This window comes from Piliocolobus tephrosceles, chromosome X, assembly GCF_002776525.5.
Source record: "Piliocolobus tephrosceles isolate RC106 chromosome X, ASM277652v3, whole genome shotgun sequence".
Taxonomy (NCBI): Eukaryota; Metazoa; Chordata; class Mammalia; order Primates; family Cercopithecidae; genus Piliocolobus; species Piliocolobus tephrosceles.
This window is the reverse complement of record NC_045455.1, coordinates 65,667,239-65,688,658: the sequence shown is the minus strand read 5'-3', so window position 1 is coordinate 65,688,658 and position 21,420 is coordinate 65,667,239. Positions and strand designations below refer to the sequence as shown.

General features: G+C 35.0%; 1 protein-coding gene across 3 annotated transcripts in view; it reads right to left on the bottom strand.

Annotated features, from left to right (window-relative positions):
• Positions 1 to 21,420, bottom strand: part of INTS6 (integrator complex subunit 6) — a 136,551-nt gene that overhangs the window by 112,227 nt on the left and 2,904 nt on the right. For all 3 annotated transcript variants that reach the window (XR_002725430.3, XM_023187424.3, XM_023187423.2), the window contains exon 4: positions 1,159 to 1,248. Coding sequence is in view for 2 of the 3 variants with exons in the window: in XM_023187424.3 (XP_023043192.1) it covers positions 1,159 to 1,248 (90 nt within the window). In the remaining variant the exon portion in view is untranslated. The remainder of the gene's footprint in view (positions 1 to 1,158; positions 1,249 to 21,420) is intronic.

Below are 21,420 nucleotides of genomic sequence, written 5' to 3'. Positions count from 1 at the left end.
AAACACCGCATGTTCTCACTCATAGGTGGGAACTGAACAATGAGCTCACTTGGACTCGGGAAGGGGAACATCACACAATGGGGCCTATCATGGGGAGGGGGGAGGGGGGAGGGATTGCATTGGGGAGTTATACCTGATATAAATGATGAATTGATGGGTGCTGACGAGTTGATGGGTGCAGCACACCAACATGGCACATGTATACATATGTAACAAACCTGCACGTTATGCACATGTACCCTAGAACTTAAAGTATAATAAAAAAAAAAAAAAATTTAAAAAATCTATTATATTCATTATACTACACCACACACAACTCTGCATAACGAATGTTGGTGCAGAATAGGTAAGGTTAGCTATAAATTTTTTATACAGCTGGGTGCAGTGGCTCATGCCTGTAATCCCAACACTTTGAGAGGCCGACGCGGGTGGATCCTGAGATCAGGAGTTCGAGACCAACCAGGCCAACATGGCAAGACCCCATCTCTACTAAAAATACAAAAATTAGCCGGACATGGTGGCTCATGCCTGTAATCCCAGTTACTCGGGAGGCTGAGGCACAAGAATCGCTTGAACCCGGGACGTGGAGGCTGCAGTGAGCCGAGATCGTGCCATTGTACTCTAGCCGGGGCAACAGAGTGAGACTCTGTCTCAAAAAAAAAAAAAATTTTTTTTATAATACATTTGACTTAGAGAAAACAAGAATGTCCAAAAACCTTACTTTTCCTAGTCTTAACACCTCTTCTCGGCTTTGCTATACTCTAGCCAAGAAGTTTCCACCGTCGTTGGACTGCCAACGACAATCCTCTCAAATATAGGGAGAAATTATTAGAATGCTGTTTTCCTTTTTTTAAATCTGAAAAAACAAAGGAATTCATTTTACTATTTATGATACAAACTCACACTGTCACCCTCACATAACTCATAAATACACATGCAAATGGGGTGTGGGTATGCTCAAACATTTGTCATAGAAGAGATTCTTATTCAAGAAAATAGGAACACTGCTACAAACAAAGATGGGCCATAGGAGACAGATGACTCTAAACTGCATCAAATAATCAACAAGAGAACCTATTAAAGGTGTTCAACATCCTACACAAATAAAGGATTGTTCAACTGCATTTGCATAATCCATGTAACATAAGCACAACTTACCTCATCCTGAACTCCACTGGTGGTAGTCAACTTGCTCCCATCAGTAATTGTGATAATTATTGCTGGCTCCAAGAAAAAAGGGTTTCTTCCCTAGAGTCAAAAAACACATTGATCATACAAAGGTTTAGACTTTGGCTTAAAAAGTAAAAAGTCAATTATCAGAACAGCATATATACGATCTCCCTTTCTAGTTTCATTTTACATGTAGTATATACCTGTTTTTACGTTTTAAGAAAAGATATAGAAGGACACATAAACTAAACAGTGATTAACCCTGAGAAAGAGGAATTAGGTAAAGAAAAAGATGGATTTTTCACTTCTTTATAAATTTGTGTATTGCTTTCATTTTTAGAGGGAGTATATTTATGTAACTAAGAGTATTTGTTAAAAGGGATCCTAGTAGTTCAATTCTAATAATTTGATTTTTGTAGATATTATAAATTACAATAAAAAAAGAACATTTCCTGAGAAACTTTCTTAAAAAGGAAGGCAAGACAGTAGGTGAATATTACCATAAGGTACACATATAATCAAAATGTCTAAGCAAATAACTAGGTAAATGGTTTGAAAGATTTTAAGAGCTAGTTCTATGGAAATAGTAGGGCTACTCTAAACTCGGCAAAAGTTTAACAGTACAAGATGAAAAGTTAAAATTAAAAATGGTTACCTAAAGAAAATGCTTGGAGAGAAAAGTACAAAAATAGTGGTAGCAAAAGCAATGGAACAGAGTAGCATGGGCTCTCAAATGCTCTACATAGAAGGTGAGATAACTTCAATAGCTTCCATTCAAACCCACTCTACTAGCACAATGATCAGTTCTAGGCGACATATCTGGTAAGGGACTAAGACAAACATAAGCTTGCCTTTTACATACAAATGGCTCCCAACTGAGGGACTGACAGAACTAAGACCAAAGGATACAAATTTCAAGAGGGTAAACCTTGTATTTGAAATCAAAGGTATCAAATTCTCTGCCACTAACGGTACTAAGAATTGAATGAAGCTTTCTTGGATTAAATGTAGAACCGTGTATGACAATTTTTTAATGTGCATGAGTCACTTGGAGATCTTAAAAACAAAATGCAGTTTCTGATTATATCTGGGATAAAGACTAAGATTCTTCATTTCTAACAAGACTGGCAGCTAGAAGACACTAATAGCCACAGACCATACTTAGAACAACAAAAATGTAGAAGAGTTATAAGCATATAATATTCTATGGTCCTATAACCTTTCTAACTCTCAATTCCTATTATAATATACCTAACATTTGTCAAAAGAATTCAGTTAATTATATGATTATAACCTAATCATCCTAAAGTGGGAGTGGGGGAGATGTAATAGATCGTCTTGATCAAACCATTCAACTTGTAAGTGACACATGCACTTTTCTAACTGGTACCCAAGAAAAAAATGGTTCCAGAGGGAGAAAGATTCCTTTGGTTATATAAACTTAAAATATGTTAGATATAATCTCTAGAAGATTCTAAATGCATAGCAGCATTAAAACGTCACAGGAGTCTTGCAGGGAGAAAACATGAATTAATTTATCCCTCCTTCTCTGTAATATTCATGTTAAATAGAACTCATTTTGGGGAATTATTACATTATATTGTCTCTCATACCATTCAGCCGCAAAATATATAATAAATTCTAATAATACGTCTTCTCAGGCAATGTTCATTCCCAACTCTTAGCTTTGATTGTTTCCCTAAAGTAGAATGTTTTTCCTCTTCTCTCCTCAAAGCTACCCAACTCCTACTCATTCCCTAAGGCCCAGTTTAAATCTTTGTATTTTCCACAAAGCCTTCACTGATTACTCTGGCCTTTAGTAATCACCTCTTTCCCTCTCCATATTCTAATAGTGGTAGTTTTCACACTTTAAATTAAATAAGAAGGTAAAGAAAATGTTTCTTTAAATAAAATTAGATTTGAGTGGTTTCATGGAGCACAGTTTGAATACCACTTCCCTACAACATCCTCTCACCTTTTTGAATAATTTTTAATTTAAATATGAATTTAAATACACACCATCTTACACAATGTGAATATACCTAACAGAACTATACACTTAAAAATGGTTAAGACAGTAAATTTTGTTGTGTTTTTTACAATTAAAAAAAATACACCATCTTGTATTGTTTGTTATTTTTTCATGTGTTTGAACACGCTGAAGGCAAAGAGTATGTCGTATTTCTTTCTACACCACTAAGCAGGCACTGGGCACAAAACACTTCAACTTATTCACTGACTCACTGATTATAGCTTAATACAAAACGGCCTGGGTTCACAGAACCATTTACAATTACTCAACCTTCAACAAGATTCAAAAAATGTATGTTACCTTTACCTCAATATAAATGTGTACTCCCCAAACTCAATGCATAACAATTCATGAATTTGCTGGGCTACTCTAGGTTATAAAAAGGAGCACTATCTCCCTCTTGTGTCTTTCAGCCATTCACATTGGCCATTCAAAGATTTATTGAGTGGTTACTATATATCAGGTATTGTATTAACTGTATGATACATAATCTCTACTCTCAAACATAATAAACATATGTACATATGACAATAACTCTCTTTGTCTCTACCAGTAGTATTTTAGCTCAAAAATTGCCTACGGGAGATAAAAAAACCAAGAGGTCCTAATTGCTTCAAAACTATTTTATCTTGCTTCCACCCTTAAGCTAAACTACTTCTTTCAAAAACAAATCAGCAAAGCTCTAAAAGCCACCACAGCATGGATCCAATACTTGTAGTAGGGTCTTCTATATCACTTCTACATTTTAACATAAAACAAAATCAGGCTGGGCTCGGTGGCTTCTGCCTGTAATCCCAGCACTCTGGGAGGCCAAAGCACACGAATCACTTGACGTCAGGATGGCAAGGCCAGCCTGGGCAACACCATGAAACCTCGTCTCCGTCAAAAAATACAAAAATTAGCCAGGTGTGGTGGCACATGCTTGTAGTGCCCAGCTACTCAGGAGGCTGAAGCAGGAGAATCCCTTGAACCCAGGAGGCGGAGGTTGCAGTGAGTCAAGATCATGCCACCGCACTCCAGCCTGGGCGACAGAGTGAGACTCCGTCTCAAAAAAAAAAATCAGATTTTCTGACCAAAAGTCTGACACCCATTCACTTTTATTCCTGTATAAGCACAGAGAATTAGTCATACTTGTAACTAAAGAAAAATAATCTACCATGTAGCAGACTCATATAAATGACGACATCTACCCGAAAGGTAGTACTTTTTAAAGCCCCATAATATCTACAAAATCAAGTTAAAATATATTAAAACTTGACAGAAAGTCTGAGTTATTAAATTTAATTAAGCTAAATTCAAACACTAAAACCAAAGTTATTTTTTCTTACACAACAAAACAAAGCTTTTAGTTGAAACTTGACTAGTCTTACACAAAATACTCTCCAGAGGCTACCCTTAAACGGGCCTGAAGTTACCATAATAACAGTAACATTACTGTTATTATATTGTCTTGATAATAACAATAAAGCACTTATCTCATTTGACCCTAAAAAACCTTAGTGAGGTAAAATATTCAGGGAGATTAAATGATATAACTCAAGGTGGCCTAGATGGTAAGTGGCAAAGCCAGAACCTTATTAAGATGTTCTAATTCTAAAATCCACATGGTCTTTCTGCACCATCTGGAGGTCCTACTGGCAGCTGCTAAATTCTCTTGGACATAAATTCCACACCAACCTGGATTGTGCCATATTTACCCAACAAGGAATGGTGTTACAATCAGATTGTTTTGTTTTTAATATATTCTTTCTGCAATAAAATTAACTATAGTAAGATTATTCCTTTACTTGGTAGATTCCTGTGATTCTGTAATTACTTAGCCATCAATTTCTTTATGTATAAAATCAATGTATCCTCCCCAAACACAAACACACTGAAACAAAACACTATATATAACAATATTTACTTTTAAAAACGATATAACTTCAACATTCAGAGAGTATATACAAAAACACAAGATAAAATAATAAGTTCTTTAGTGACTTTAAGTTTTGGGAAAGTCAGATAAAGATCAAACATAGAAAAGAAAAAAGAAAAATACAATCATCCTCACTGTACCAACTATCCCCTGCCATGCCCAAGATTCTTTCCTCTCTAAGATTAAGGAGCTTAGTCAAGAATCACACTAAGAAAAGCAATAATCAGTTACTATAAAAATTAGAATAATGATTAAGTGAATGTAATTTATACACATAAGGTTTTATTATTTCTTCAGGAAAAATGTATCCCCATCTCTATTATATAAATGTTTGACATTAACAAAGTTATTTAAGCATGAATTTCTAAATCACTAGCAGAAAGTGAACATGTAGCTCCAAGAAAGTTTTCTTATATACTATTTTGCACTGTTCCTCGCTGCATAATGCCATCTTTCTCTGTCAACACTGTTTACCCAGCAAATTAAAAAACAGTTTTAGTTGTCTGCCAGTACTATAAGATTTTTGTCATGTTTTACAAAAAAATAAAGTTTTAATACCTCCAAAGTCTAAAAGAAAGTTACAACTTAATTACTGCAATATAATGTTATTCACTATCTGGTGTCAAGCCTATGCAATTTAATAATTCCCAAATCCTTATATTTAAGAGCAATTATTTTACATTGTTATTCCTAAGTATGTTTATAAAGTCACTCAATTGGGAGACAATCCTTTAGAATTTATGTCAATATTCACCTTGGCCATAAAGTTATAAATAGCTTTCATCATAATTACAATAAGAAATATTAAAAAAAACAAAAACAAAAACAAAACTAAGCTCTGCTACAACAAAGACAGCCAGTAGAGGGACTAAAAGTTTACTTTTGCTATTAGCAGAATAAATTCACATTTTACTCTCAGAGCAGTGGTTCCTGTCATAAAGAAATCCGAACATATCACTAGAAAATACAATGCAAAATAAAATGTTCTAGCTCTAGAGCTACTTACTAACTGGAGTCAATCTTTCTGTCATTAAAAATTTTTCATTTTAATTTTGGTCAAAAACCTCAAGTAAGAGTTCTGCCACAGGATAATATAAAGCAAAACCTTTTACTTCACTTAAAATTTCCTATTACAGTTCCCTCAACAACCAATTACCATGGTGTTAAATTACTCAGTTAAAGCATAAAAATCTCAATAAGAAAATTTAAAGAATATAATCAACATAAACAGATATTATCTACTAGAACCTATGTTATTTTTGAAAGAAAATGCTTTTGAAATGTTACAAATTATTTTGAAAAAAAATTTTGAAAATATTAAAAAAAGATAATTTCCTCCAAATATAAACTAACCTGATCTCAAGAAAATAATTATTTTCACTTACCTAAGAAACTGAAAAATGTAGTGGAGGAGGGGCATAGGAATGTTACCATACCCTTAAACAGATCATAAAATCTTCTGATGTGCTAATCATGTTTGTCAAGTCAGTAATTCATTGTCATTAATACTGTTAATTTTTTTAAAGGTGGAAGAGGTTCATTAAATTATGGCGATAAATACACCAACTGGGTAATAACATACTACAAACAAAATAGAATTACTTAAGTCAATAAAGGCCTGACGGGCTTACATTTAATTAAATCAATATTCCAAGGCCAGAATTACAAATTTTATGTTTGTTTTAGATTTCAGTAAGATTATTACTTTTATTGTTAAAATCTCAAGTAGTGTAGTATAAATGAGTCTTTTGATGTCAAACTCTAAAATATTCATCTTAAGACATTAACGCTTATAAAATAGTACCTTTGACCACATAAAAAAGATCTCTGAAGGATACATTAGAAACTGGTTAGCAATGGTTGCCTCCATAGAAAAGAAGTAAACAACTGTGTGACTTTTTATAATACTTCAACTTTTTTTAACCATGTGCATTTATTATACGTTCAAAACACATACTCTTCAAAATTAAAGTGTTTAGTATTCTAAAATAAAACCTGCTAGTATATAAAAATCTGGTAACACAATACATTAAGGTCTACAGTTACAGCAAAACATGTTAGAATTCCACAGTATAAGAAACATATTTTTAGTTTCAAGTAACTCCGTTACACGAGTGTGTTCCAATACAATTCCTTTATTCAACCACATAATTCCTTATGTTAAAAATACAATAGCATTAAAAACAGATGGAATACTACTACTTGAACAAAAGCAGGGGGGAATTCCATACATTTGTTTCAATGTAATGACTAAGGAACTCCATCTTGGAATTTGATTTAATAATAGACTGAAGAGTAATAATGTAAGGAATCATAAGTCACCGTAAGAACTGAACTGCAGAATTACTAAAGTTTGACTTTGTAAAAAAAAAATTAACATTAGGGAAATTCAATAATTGATAGGACTAAGTATAACTGCAAAAGACAGTAACATAAACTCACTATATCTAAAATACTAATAATTTGGCAGAAGTTGAGTTTTATACTTGAACTGGAATCTAAAGTTTGAATAAAATTAACAAACTGCTCTGGGGAATACCTAAAAAGTAGTGCCAGGCAAATAGTGTTTATGCTGGCATATAAGGAGTAATTAAGCTATCAGAAATACAACTTTACTTAATAAATAATAATATTATAAGAATCTAACACATACATTACATGAACTGGGGCCAGGCACGGTGGCTCACACCTGTAATCCTAGCACTTTGGGAGGCCGAGGTGGGAGGACTGCTTGAGGCCAAGATTTCAGGATGAACTGGGTAATAACAACTTGGGAAAATTTTGTTCTAATGAAGCATGTAATAAAAAACATGTTAGAAATACGTTTTTAAAAAAAAAATGTATACATAAAAGCCAAGATGTAAACATATTTTCAAAAGATAGGTGAATGGAGTTATACAGCAATAATGGTACAATTTTATTTGACCTAAAAGAAATCTGTCTAGTCTCTCACGATTAATCACCTCCTTGGGTTGTTGACTGCCACAAAATCTACAGATACTACCTTTGTGAAAGTCTGGTTAAATCCCATCTTGAGCTCAGCACTGAATTCAATTTTAAACACTACCACAAGCAGACCTTGAATGTAGGGCAAAGCAGCAGATGAAAACCATTCTGGTTACTTCCTTCTAAACATCACACTACAAATATGGTCTCAAAAAAAAAATAAAAAATCAATTTCCACACACAACTGTCCTACAAAAGAAGATGGCATTCTATGACAGCCTTCTACATAAATATCTTAAAAGACTACAACTGAAAATGAAGAACTGCCTAATAAATATTTCAGATCAGAAGTTAGCAATAAAGCATTAAATTTTAAAAAGGAAAAAAAGGCTGGGCACGGTGGCTCACGCCTGTAATCCCAGCACTTTGAGAGGCCGAGGTGGGCGGATCACAAGGTCAGGAGATCGAGACCACGGTGAAACCCCCTCTCTACTAACAATACAAAAAATTAGCCGGGCGCGGTGGCAGGCGCCTGTAGTCCCAGCTACTCAGGAGGCTGAGGCAGCAGAATGGCGTGAACCCGGGAGGCGGAGCTTGCAGTGAGCTGAGATCCGGCCACTGCACTCCAGCCTGGGCGACAGAGCCAGACTCCGTCTCAAAAAAAAAAAAAAAAAAAAAAGGAAAAAAAAAATTCATGATAAGCACTTGGAAAACTCTGACAGTATATTGTTTCCCATATGCTATGGCTGAAGGCCAATCTGAAAATAATCGGTAAGGCATAAGATGAGGCCGGGCGTGATGGTTCACATCTGTAATCCAAAACTTTGGGAGGCTGAGGCAGGAGGATCACTTGAGGTCATGAGTTCCAGATCAGCCTGGCCAACATGGTGAAACCTTGTCTCTACTAAAAACACAAAAATTAGTCAGGTGTGGTAGCACTTGCCTGTAATCCCAGCTACTGGGAAGGCTGAGGCACAAGAATTGTTTGAACCTGAAAGGCAGAGATTACAGTGAGCCAAGATCATGCCACTGCACTCTAGCCTGGGCGATAGAGCGAGACTGTGTCCAAAAATAATAATAACAAAAAAAAAGACATAATGTGAAATTAGTTTTAAGGGGCCCTGGTTTGTAAAAAACGTGGATTTTTTGTTTTCAAGGAAAGAAATGGTACTAACCCAACTTCGCTAAGATTTTTTAGGAGGAAACAAATTTCTCTAAATCCATTACACAAGTATATGTACGTGAGTTAAAGTTTTTAAGAATCCATTCTTGCTAGATTCTGACTGAAACATGTATTGATGCTTGTGCTAAACACCTTCCCATGTGTTTGTAGATTTAAAATTTTCAAAGCAGATAACATTTTCAGGAAACAAAAAAATCGTACTACATAATACTTGTGCTTATCATTTAAAAATGTTTTATAAGCCTTCCTAACTATACATACAAATCCACCAATAGTTTTACCTTAGAAATGCACTTCACGAAGCAGCAGATGTCACATATGGATGACTGCACAGATTGCTACATGTTTTAGAATGTTACTATAGCTCATTAAAATGGAAACTTTAAGAACATGGCAAGATAATCATTTGTTACGTTAAGATTTCTATTCACTATAATCTCATTTGTGATTAGATACTACCCATTCTGATTTAACAATAAAATTTAGAATAAAGACCTTCTATTCTTTCTACTACCTATTTAGGCCTGATTTTGTGGATGCAATCTCTTGGTTTTCCTTTCTAACTTATTGGTTTAAGAAATGTGATTGCACAAAATTCAAAATTTTACATTCATTATTACATTATCTGCCAAAGTATGTAAATGAGCAAGACAGTTCACAACCCAGAAATTACCAGAGGACACCAAGACATCATTTTGCTAATTCCTGATAATCCAAAAGTAATGTACCTTGTCATTATCTTACAACATCACCGTCACTTGCAGCCTACCCTTTCACACTACATATTCAACAATCTTCAATTCCTTATTTAAAAGAGATTGCTTTCAATTATTTCAGAATAATTCTGCTATTAGATGTTTCCAGTGTGGAAACCCTAGAATAAACATAAGACTGTTGCTGTTTCCTAGTATGTAACAAGGTTCACTCACTTTAAGACAAAGGGAAAGTTTTACTCTAACACACCAGCATCAATCCAGTCATTTCCTAGCTACAAATTACATCACCTAATAGTACTACAATGACTTTTTCTCACATATTCAGAACTGTTTTCATGTCCATAATAAAGTTTTATAGAAAATATAATCCTTCCAAGGACCTTCACTAGGAGTCCCACACCTCATTTGGGCAAAACGAATCGAAGGAAGATGTCAAAATGTCACAGATAAAACAGGCAATAAAAACTGGTATGTAAAGGCTCGAATAATTTTTGATAGGACTAATCACTAGACTGACATAAATTTGTCTGTTGGTTACAACTAATCCTCTTAACTGTGAGATTTTTTAAGTTATAGTACTTTTCATGTACAATTATCTCTCTCCATATACCAATAATCAAATGTCCAATCATATATGCCCTTTAAAAAAAAATCTTCATACAAAAAAATCCTTCCTAGGCCTATCCTATGTCTTTTCCTACATAAATCTACACAACAAATAAAATGAATTATACATTTTACACTTGACATTTCTTCTGCAGAAGAGCACCTCCCTACACCCCCATCCCAACCATCACCAATGTGAATTCTAAAATATACAAAGTCCTAGAAATAAACTAAATTTTCTTAAAGAAGTTTAAAACCTTTCTTGCTCTGAAAATTACTTTAGCTAGAAAAACTGGATAGCTACTTAAGTCTTCTCATGATGGATGTACAGTAACACACCACATAACGTTTTGGTCAATGACAGACCACCACATGCATGACAGTGGTCCTGTAGGATTATAACACAGCTGAAAAATTCCTATCACCTCCTGACATCTTAATGATCCTGACCCTGTGTGAGCCTAGGATAATGAGTTTGTCTTAGTTTTTAACAAAGGTCGGGCACGGTGGTTCACGCCTGTAATCCTAGCACTTTGGGAGGCCGAGGCAGGTGGATCATGAGGTCAGGAGATCGAGGCCATCCTGGCTAACATGGTGAAACCTGTCTCTACTAAAAATAGAAGAAAAAAACAAAACTAGCTGGGTGTGGTGGTGGGCGCCTGTAGTCCCAGCTACTCAGGAGGCTGAGGTGAGAGAATGGCGTGAACCCAGGAGGCGGAACTTGCAGTGAGCAGAGATCGCACCACTGCACTGCAGCCTGGGTGACAGAGTGAGACTCTGTCTCAAAAAAAAAAAAAAAGGTTTTTTTTTTTTTTAAATAAAAATTTAAAAAATAGAAAAACACTTACAGAAGAAGGATATAAATATTTTTTACAGCTGTGTTTGTATCTTAACTCTTACTAAAAAGGGTTAAAAAGTTTTAAAACTTTAAAAGTTTATAAAGTTACAGTAAGCTAAGGTTAATTAATTATTGCAGGGAGAAAATCTTCCTTAATAAATTTAGTGTAGCCTAAGTATACAGTAAGTCCACAGCAGTGTACATCCCAGGCCTTCACTTCACTCACCACGAACTCATTCACCCACCCAGAGCAACTGCCAGTGCGCAAGCTACGTTCATGGTAAGTGTCCTATCTAGGTATACCATTTTTTAATCTTTCATAACCATATTTCTACTGTATTTGTCAATGTTTATATCTGTTCAGAGACATGAATGCTTACAAGTGTTAAAAACTGCCTACAGAAATCAGTACAGTTACATGCTATACGGGTAGATGTATAGCCTAGGAGAAATGGGTCATACACCATATAGCCTAGGTGTACAGTCGTCTATCCCATCTAGGTTTCTGTAAGTATATTCTATAATGTTCCCACAACAGATATGCCTAATGGTGCAGTTCTCAGAACATATCTCCATTGTTAAGCGATACATGACTATATGATGGGTTATGGAACAACCTTAATTCTGTTTTTGTCAAAAGTTTCAGACTAAAAAGCTTTTATCCTGTTAAGTGTTTACCATAATATTGGAGATGATGATCATCATCATAAATGAGCTCCTACCATGGGCCTCGCAGGCACTTTTGCGAGATGGTTAACAAATATTACTTCGAATCCTCACAAAATTTAAGGGTTGGTATAATCACAATTCTATTGATGAGAAACTTGATGCTCAGAGAGGTTAAGGGACTTTTCAATACAATACAAGCTAGTGAGTGACAGAACCAGGCACAATCAGTTCTAATACAGCAGTTCTTTCCATATCACCATGCTCCTTGTTCTGAAAAAACCAACATTAAAAAAACCTCTAGTACCCCATAATTTCAATTTTTAAAATTCAAATAAGAGAAAATTCATAAAAATGATTAATAGGTTGTGTTACAATAAATTATGTTGTACATCCCTTAATCTTTATCACAATTCCGCAAGATAGGTCTTTTCATTCTATTTGTGGGGAAAGTGAGGCTGAGAGGTTATATGACTTGTCAGGTCACGAATGGAATGGAAATTCATAAGTGGATCTGGTCTTATTTTTCTGAATCTTAAGACATAATGCTTAGAAATTTTCGAAACTACCTAAAGTTAAATGAAAATATGGTAGTTAATTCATTAAAAAAATCTCCAGGCAAAAAGTTATAAATGTAACCCTAATACTGGTTGGCATACTACATTGGAAAAATCGACTAATGAACAAGGTTAATAGCCCTATATTAACTAGCTACACATCAGAAACTTACTAAGAAGCACAAAATCAAAAAGTGCCATTAAACACATATGTATATTATTAGAATCTAGGCCTTAATTACAGTATAAAATCCTGTCAACTATCCCTTACGTCCCCAGGTCTCCCCCACTTTTTTTATTATTTTTGAGACAGAGTCCCACTCTGTCACTCAGGCTGGAGTGCAGTGGCACAATCTTGGCTCACAGCAACCTCCACCTCCTAGGTTCAAGCGACTCTCCTGCCTCAGCCACGTGAGTAGCTGGGATTGCAGGAATGCACCACCATGCCTGGCTAATTTTTGTGTTTTGGGTAGAGATGGGGTTTCACTATGTTGGCCAGGCTGGTCTTGAACTCCTGGCCTCTAGTGATCCTCCCTCCTCAACCTCCCAAAGTGCTGAGATTACAGGTGTGAGCCACAGGGACAGCCCCTCCAATGTTTTTGACCATGATTTTTTTTTTTTTTTTTTTTTTTTGAGATGGAGTTTCGTTCTTGTCGCCCAGGGTGGAGTGCAATGGCACAATCTCAGCTCACTGCAACCTTCACCTCCTGGGTTCAAGCGATTCTCCTGCCTCAGCTTCCTGAGGGCGCCTATAGCTGGGATTACAGGCACCCGCCACCATGCCTTGCTAATTTTTGTATTTTTAGTAGAGACAGTGTTTCACCACGTTGGCCAGGCTGGTCTCGAACATCTGACCTCAGGTGATCCACCTGCCTCAACCTCCCAAAGTGCTGGGATTACTAGGCATGAGCCACCGCATCTGGCCATTGATCATGATCTTCACTCTGCATTGTCTCCTAACCTGCAAATGGTTCTGGGTTCTCAGTAAACTTTTATTCTTCAGATGCCACTAAGAAGTCTTCCCTGGTTTATCCCCTAGATCGGGGTCCCCAACCCCCGGACTCTATTAGGAATGGGCAGCACAGCAGGTGAGCAGTAGGCAAGTGAGCATTACCGTTTGGGCTCTGCCTCCTGTTAGATCAGCAGCAGCATCAGATTCTTACAGAAGCACAAACCCTACTGTGAACTGTGCATACAAGGGGTCTAGGTTATGTGCTCCTATGAGACTCTACTGCCTGATGACCTGAGGTGGAAAAGTTTCATCTGAAACCATCCCAACCACCTCTACCAATCCATCGAAAAACTGTCTTCCACAAAACCAGCCTGGTGCCAAAAAGGCTGGGGATGGCTGCCCTGAATTCATTTACTTTCTGCCAAACAAAGGGAGGAAAGAATCCAACTAAAGTTAATTTTGTAACAAATAGTATTTAGATAGAATGTTACAAGAAAGGCTAAATGTAACAGAGACAAAATGAAAAGCGTAACTTTCAAACAAGAACTGAAATAAATCATACTGCATTATAGAACTATAGACAAAACTGAAGAAAGCAAATCAGATCCACTGGTTATACATTTAAATAAAATGTTATTAAATAATATACAAATCCTTAATAAAATCTGCATAACTGTTCTATGACCAATTACAATTTTTTAAAATATTTCATGAATGTGTAGAAATTAAGCCTCTTAACCTTTCTAGGCCTTTACCTACAAAATGAGGAAAATTGAGTAAACTTCTAAAATAATTTCCATTCTAAAGCCCTATGAAAATAATAATAAAACTACTGACAGTAATTAAAACTTGTCAGTAGATGCAAATGTTCAATTTTTTTAAGAGTGTATATTTTAAAATTCACTACGCTTCACACTTCAGATTTGTGTATTTAAATTATGTCTCAGTAAAAATGTTAGAGAAAGATCAGAAAATACAAACCAAAACAAAATTCTTTTAAAAATTAGTATTTTGTTTAAAGTCTGGCAATCATGGCAAACTTTCACAGACTAACAGTAAGACTAAACAAATATAAAGTTTATATGAGGGAATTACTTTTTTAAGCTGAGTACAATGGCAAGAGCCTGCAGTGCCAGCTCCTCCAAAGGCTATGGTGGGAAGACTGCTTGAGCCCAGGAGCTCAAGACCAGCCTGGGTAACAGAGACTTTGTATCTAAAAATTTTTTAAATTAAAAAGCCCTAAAAAACAAGAAAAGTCCACCAAGACTAATTGTAGAGTATAAATCTGAGTCAAAGTTATTATAGTCAAAAATCATTTTATATATTTGAGAAACATTTCAAATTATAAAATATTATATAATCTCTTTGGAGAAATTTATGACATGAACATGACTAAACAAGACTAAATAATCCTTTTAACTAATTTTGACCACAAATGACCTTAATTCAAAATATATAAGTTCAGTTCTGTCAAATATTAAATTTGTTCCTGAGCTTTTAATTTCCAGCTGTATATAATTTAATACATAATTATCGACATTGTCCTATATCTAAAGAAAGTAAAACGCTCTTTAAAGGAGAAGTAGAATCTATTATTTGTTTTTTTTTTTGTTTTGTTTTGAGACAGCCTATTGCCCAAGCTGGAGTGCAGTGGCACCATCTCAGCTCACTGCAATCTCCACCTCCGGGGTTCAAGCAATTCTCCAACCGGGAAAGTTCCGAGTAGCTAGGACTACCGGCACATGCCACCACACCCAGCTAATTTTTTTTTTTTTTTCAGTAGAGACAGGGATTCACCACATTGTCTAGGCTGGTCTCAAACTCCTGACCTCAAGTGATCCATCTGCCTTAGCCTCCCAAAGTGCTGGGATTACAGGCGTGAACCATGGCACCCGGCCTATTTTTGACTTTTGCATTTAAGATTTGTTTCAAACAATTTCTAATTAAGAATGCAACAATGGCCGGGCGCGCTGGCTCACGCCTGTAAATCCCAGCCCTTTGGGAGGTTGAGGTGGGCGGATTACCTGAGGTCAGGAGTTTGAGACCAGCTTGGCCAACATGGCGAAACCCCCCTCTGCTAAAAATACATAAAAGTAAGCTGAGGGTGGTGGCGGGAGCCTGTAATCCCAGCTACTTAAGAGGCTGAAACAAGAGAATTGCTTGAACCTGGGAGGCAGAGGTTGCAGTGAGCCAAGATTACACCATTGCAGTCCAGCCTGGGCAACAAGAGTGAAACTCCACCTCAAAAAAAAAAAAGAAGGCAGTAACGTCCTTAGGATAGTTCATTTTTCTTTTCTTTTCTTTTTTTTTTTTTAGTTCATGACTGGAGAATGTTTTCTTTTACAAAACAGATTTTAGAGTATAAAATTCTGAAGAAATATTGTAGCAAATGTTTTGAAAGAAAATAAAATCTGGGTTTGGGGATATTCCTTTCCATTTAAATTATAGCACCATTAAATTAATGCTCTATAGGAAATAAATCATATTCATTTTGTACTACTTTGAGCTGTTAAATCTTATTAAAATATCCCTTGATTTACCCAACAGATGTGCTCCTAAAAGCTTCCCTGCAAATCAAACTTGTGTAAATCTCATCTAAAACGCACTAGGGGGAGCTCCCTATTTGAAAGAATCCTAAAGCATGTGCTTTTTTCACATAAGTATTCTTGCAAAAGAATAACTTTCTGACTTATCTGCTAAATCATTTAAATTGTTTTCATTTAACACTTTTTTAAAAACACAATCCTATGCTTATTAAATGCCACTGAGACAACTTTGGCCAAGTTATATTACTTTTCTTTCACAGCTGCTTTTCTGGGATATAATACAAAGCTCAAGTCAAAATATACACTTCATGACACTAACAGATTTTTAAAGCAAGTAATAATAATCAGCTTTAAAGACTTATAATTTTAATTTCAAATTTAAAGCTGAAAAAAATAGAAAACTAGAGGTAAATATACTAACCTTTTGGGGGAAAAGGATGCTTTTGTCTAGTGAGCACATCCTAATTTTTAAAGTACATTTTAAATATATCATCCCATTTAAATCTCTCATCAATTCTATATTAAAGGTACAATGGCTTCATTACTGCCAACTTGGAATAAGCAGCAGCAGAGGCTCAAAATAGTAATGTGAATGCTCAATGTTACATAATAATTCAATGGCAAGGCCAAGATTGGGATTCCAATTCTCACATTTCCAGCCATTGCTCTTCTTTTACACAATAAAGATGGGGAAAAAACATTTAAGCAAGTTTGACAGGAGAGTGCCCTCTCCACCAACAATAATTATTGAGGTTCAAAGGTTCAGAGATTTGCAGAGACCCTTCAACGGGGAAAGGGCAGTCTCTTCAGCATATGGTAGTGGAGACCGGATATCCACATGCAAAAGAATGAAGTTGGACCCTTACCTTATACCATATACAAAAATTAATTCAAAATAGATTAAAGACCTAAACAGAAGATCTAAAGCTATAAAACTCTTAAAAGAAAACACAGGAGAAAAGCTTCAGTGACATTGGGTTTAGCAATGATTTTGTGGAAGACACCAAAGGTACAGGCAATAAAAGTAAAAATACATAAATTGGACCATATAAAAATTAAAAACTTTGTGTATTGAAGAAACAACAGAGTGAAAAAGCAAACTACATAATGGGAGAAAATATTTGCAAATCATATATCTGATACGGGATTAATATCCAGAAAATATAAAGAAATCCTAAAACTCAACAACAAAAAACAATTTTAAAATGGGCAAAGGACTTGTCTTCAAAGACGGTGTACAAATGGCCAACAAGCATATGTTGATGCTTAACATAAATAATTAGGGAAATGTAAATAAAAACCACAGTGAGATACGACCTCACACCCATTAGGATGGCTAATGTCAAAGAAAAATAGAAAATTGTGTTAGTGAAGATATACAGAAAGTGTAACCCTTGTGCACTGTTGGTAGGAATGTAAAATGGTACAACTGCTATGAAAAACAGTATGGTACTTCCTCAAAAAATTTAAAATGGAATTACAATATGATCCAGTAATTTCATTTCAGGGTATATATCCAAAAGAACTAGAAGCAGGATCTCAAAAAGCTATTTACACACACATGTTCATTGCAGCATTATTCACAACAGCCAAGAAGTGGAAGCAACCAAATGACTATCAAGGGATATGTGGACAAGTAAAATGTGGTACATACAATAGAGTATTATTCAGCCTTAAAAAGGATGAAAATCCTGACATGCTAAAACATAAATGAATGTTGAGAACATTATTATAAGTGAAATGAGCCTGTCTAAAAAGGCAAATACTGTACGATTTCACTTAACTGTGATATCCAGAGCAGACAAAATTCATAAAAACAGAAATTAGAATAGAGGTTTCCAGGGACTGGGAGTTACTCGACATACAGTTTCAACTTTGCAAGATAAAAAAGTTCTAGATATTGGTTGCACAACAATATGAATATACTGAACACTCTGAATTGCACACTTAAAAATGGTTAAGATGGTAAATTTTGTCAGGTGTTTCTTACCACAATTTAAAAAAATTTTTTAATTAAAGGAATTAAAAAATTTACAAAATACCATTCATCATTGTGTTTCCAGTTTATATTCAACACAGCAGTATTTCAGGTATAGTAATTAACTTACTTTCATTTGAAAAGATGTCTATAGCTTAATAAATATCAAACTCTTATTCATACATTTGTTGATAATCTAAGAGAAACCAAACACCTAAATGGAAATGGAGTTCTCACTACTTCACCTGCCAGCCTTCAAAGCCTGTATTTCACACCATCTATTAAATGAGTACTATTTAGGTAAAGGAAAAAAAGTAGTATTAGAACTATAACTGTATTATCTCCTAAGTTTACAAAGTAGACCTTTATGCTCAAAAATAAAATTCTTTAAAATTTTTTTCCCCGAGAATCATTAAATTTGACATTGTCTGAAAGCCACCATTTTTCAATGAGGTAAACATTCACCACAGAAACTCCTGAAAAAATTAAGCACATATTTTATCTCCTTTTAAGATATCTGTCAAGGATTGTCTTCACCGAGGGCACATAGTAGGAAAGGTGCCATTCTAACTCCTGGAACAATTTAATTAGTACTAGTATACTTCAGGTAGCAGGGGTGCGGAGTCAGGTCAGTAACAAAAATGGACTTGCAGGCCAGAGTAAGATTTATCGGCTAATCTTAACTAACCTAACTTACCGAAAAAAAGACAATGTTGAAAATATTGGACTGCGCACTGTGGCTCACGCCTATAATCCTAGCACTCTGGGAGGCCAAGGCAGGCGGATCACCTAAGTTCAGGAGTTCGAGACCAACCTGACCAGAAACCCAGTCTCCACTAAAAATTCAAAATTAACCAGACATGGTGGCTCAAGCCTCTAATCTCAACTGCTCAGGAGGCTGAAGCACGAGAATGGCTTGAACCCGGGAGAAGGAGGCTGCGGTGAGCCGAGATCACGCCACTGTACTCCAGTCTCAGCAACAAGAGAGAAACTCTGTCTCAAAAAAAAAAAAATATATATATATATATATAGATGGAAAACAGGATGACCTGTAACAATATGAAAATTAACTCATCTACATATAAAACTTTAATCAGATCTCTCACATTTTATACATTTCCTAATTTTAGATATTAAGGCTGGTTCAGACTTTCAGCAGCTCTCAAACTGGATCAGTGTTATTTGAAACTCTGTTGAACACATGTGAAAAAATTATGTATCAAATTTATCTGCAATTATATGCAATTTAATGAAGTACTGCTATAAAGGAAAAGATTGACTAAAGGCTACACATCATTCCATTACTGTAGAAATATCAGTAAATGGTACTGATTATCAAAATTAAATATTTATAAGAACATCTATGGGAATGGAATTTGTTAGTAGAATATCCAAAGTGCTTGAGGAAAACATTCACTAAGAACCATTCTTTTTTCTCAGCTACTTTAACCTTACTAATGCCCTGCAAATTCTGACAGCATCCTAGCAAATAATTCAAAGATGTTTTATCTGTAGGTATGTTAACTAAGTTAACAAATGCAATACAGGTTTAATAGTCTTGTAATTAGTTATGAAAAATCATATATGTGCATATATGTGGGAGAATGGTGGATATCTATATAAATATACAAACATATATATTAACCCATAGACATTTAAGAAAGTAATTCAGAACATTAAAGTTTTTAGATATTCTATAAAATATATATGTTCTATCTTCCACCTAATCTTTTCTCATTTCCTTCAACTACTAACATTACATACAAGTAGTACTGTGAACGCCACAGATCCTGGTATAGAGCAGGAAAGGGGAAATACTTATGTAAAGACATTGAAGTTACAAAATAAAAGTCTTCCACAGAAAACAGGCAGATACAAAGTACTTTTACAAAGAAGAAAACACATGAACAATATTTAGTATTAAATATTTGAGGCATCCAAAATTCCTAATCATTTATCCTTTTTGTGAACAGAAAACGTGAAATGTTTAAATCAGATAGTTTTATGATGAAAAAAATCTTCTGCAAGAATGTTTTCTTCCTATTAAATACTCTTTACTCAAATTATCATTTTCATTTGAAAACAGTGGCTCATTTTAAGGCTAGCGTCATTTTTAATGTGCCAATTCAAGACATAAGCATTAATATTATGCCTTGCAATCTTTGCTGATTCATCAAAATAAGGGAGAAGCATCATCCCTCCCTGTTATTGAATAAATCCTAACATGCAAAAACATCCCAATCTCCAGGTTTTTCTCTTGGTCAAAGTGGTAACAGCACAGGACCACCTTTCCCTCAAAGTTTTTATAAGCCTTACGGACAAGAACTAAAGTGTTCTCTGGGGGCAGATATCAACTGGGAAAATGAAAATACAGGTTTAAATTACAAATGTCCTCAGCCTCTCCATGACAAGCAGTTTTTTGAAGGAAGCAATCTAAGAAGTATTTGTGCTAGGTAGCAGGAGGTGAATGTGTCCAAATGCCTTGACCACTTATGAAATGTGATGCAGAAAAAGAGGAAACTAATAGTTCTGCCATACACTAACAGCATGACAACCAATCAAGGTAACCAAATAATGGCAAGTTTTAAATATCTCTTTGAACTCAAAGAGGTAAGGATGAAAACTTTAAGCAATAAGACTGTGTTGTGCTACATATCACAAAGAAATATAAAAGAGAAAGAAATCCACTACTATTTTACAGAAACAAACCAAAAAGTTCATTGCAAATCTACCTAAATTACTAAAAGTTGCAAAATAAAAGCAGCAGAGATGGGAAAAACAGAAAAGTATTAATGTAGTAAGAAAGCACATATTTACCTAATTAAACGATGGAAGTTCAATTTGGTAAGCTCACTCTGAATTTCAATGTATACTTTAAATGTTATAGGACTAAACTCAGCTATTTCCAAAGATACTTAAGCACTGAAGTTATCCCTAAGAAGCTTAAAATTTCTTAAAACAGAAACAAGTTCATTTCCTTCAATAGGAAGCAAATAAAAGTTGTAGTCACAGAGAGAATTTCCCTGAAATGTATGAAACTCACAAAACTAGGGACTGTGGGACTTGGGAAAAGAACACAACATATACCCAATATATAATTATAGGAATAGTGCTTTTCACTACAACCTAAGAATTGAGCTCCTTGGAAATAATATTCCTTTGTTACATGTAACATTATATGTTGTTCAGTATCTCTTATTTCCAGGGCAAAGATATCATAAAATGTTACAATGGACCACCTTGCATTATTCCTTAGTGAATTGTTGTTGATTTAAAGCTTCTCTCATCCTCAAATAGATGAAAGTAAGTGAA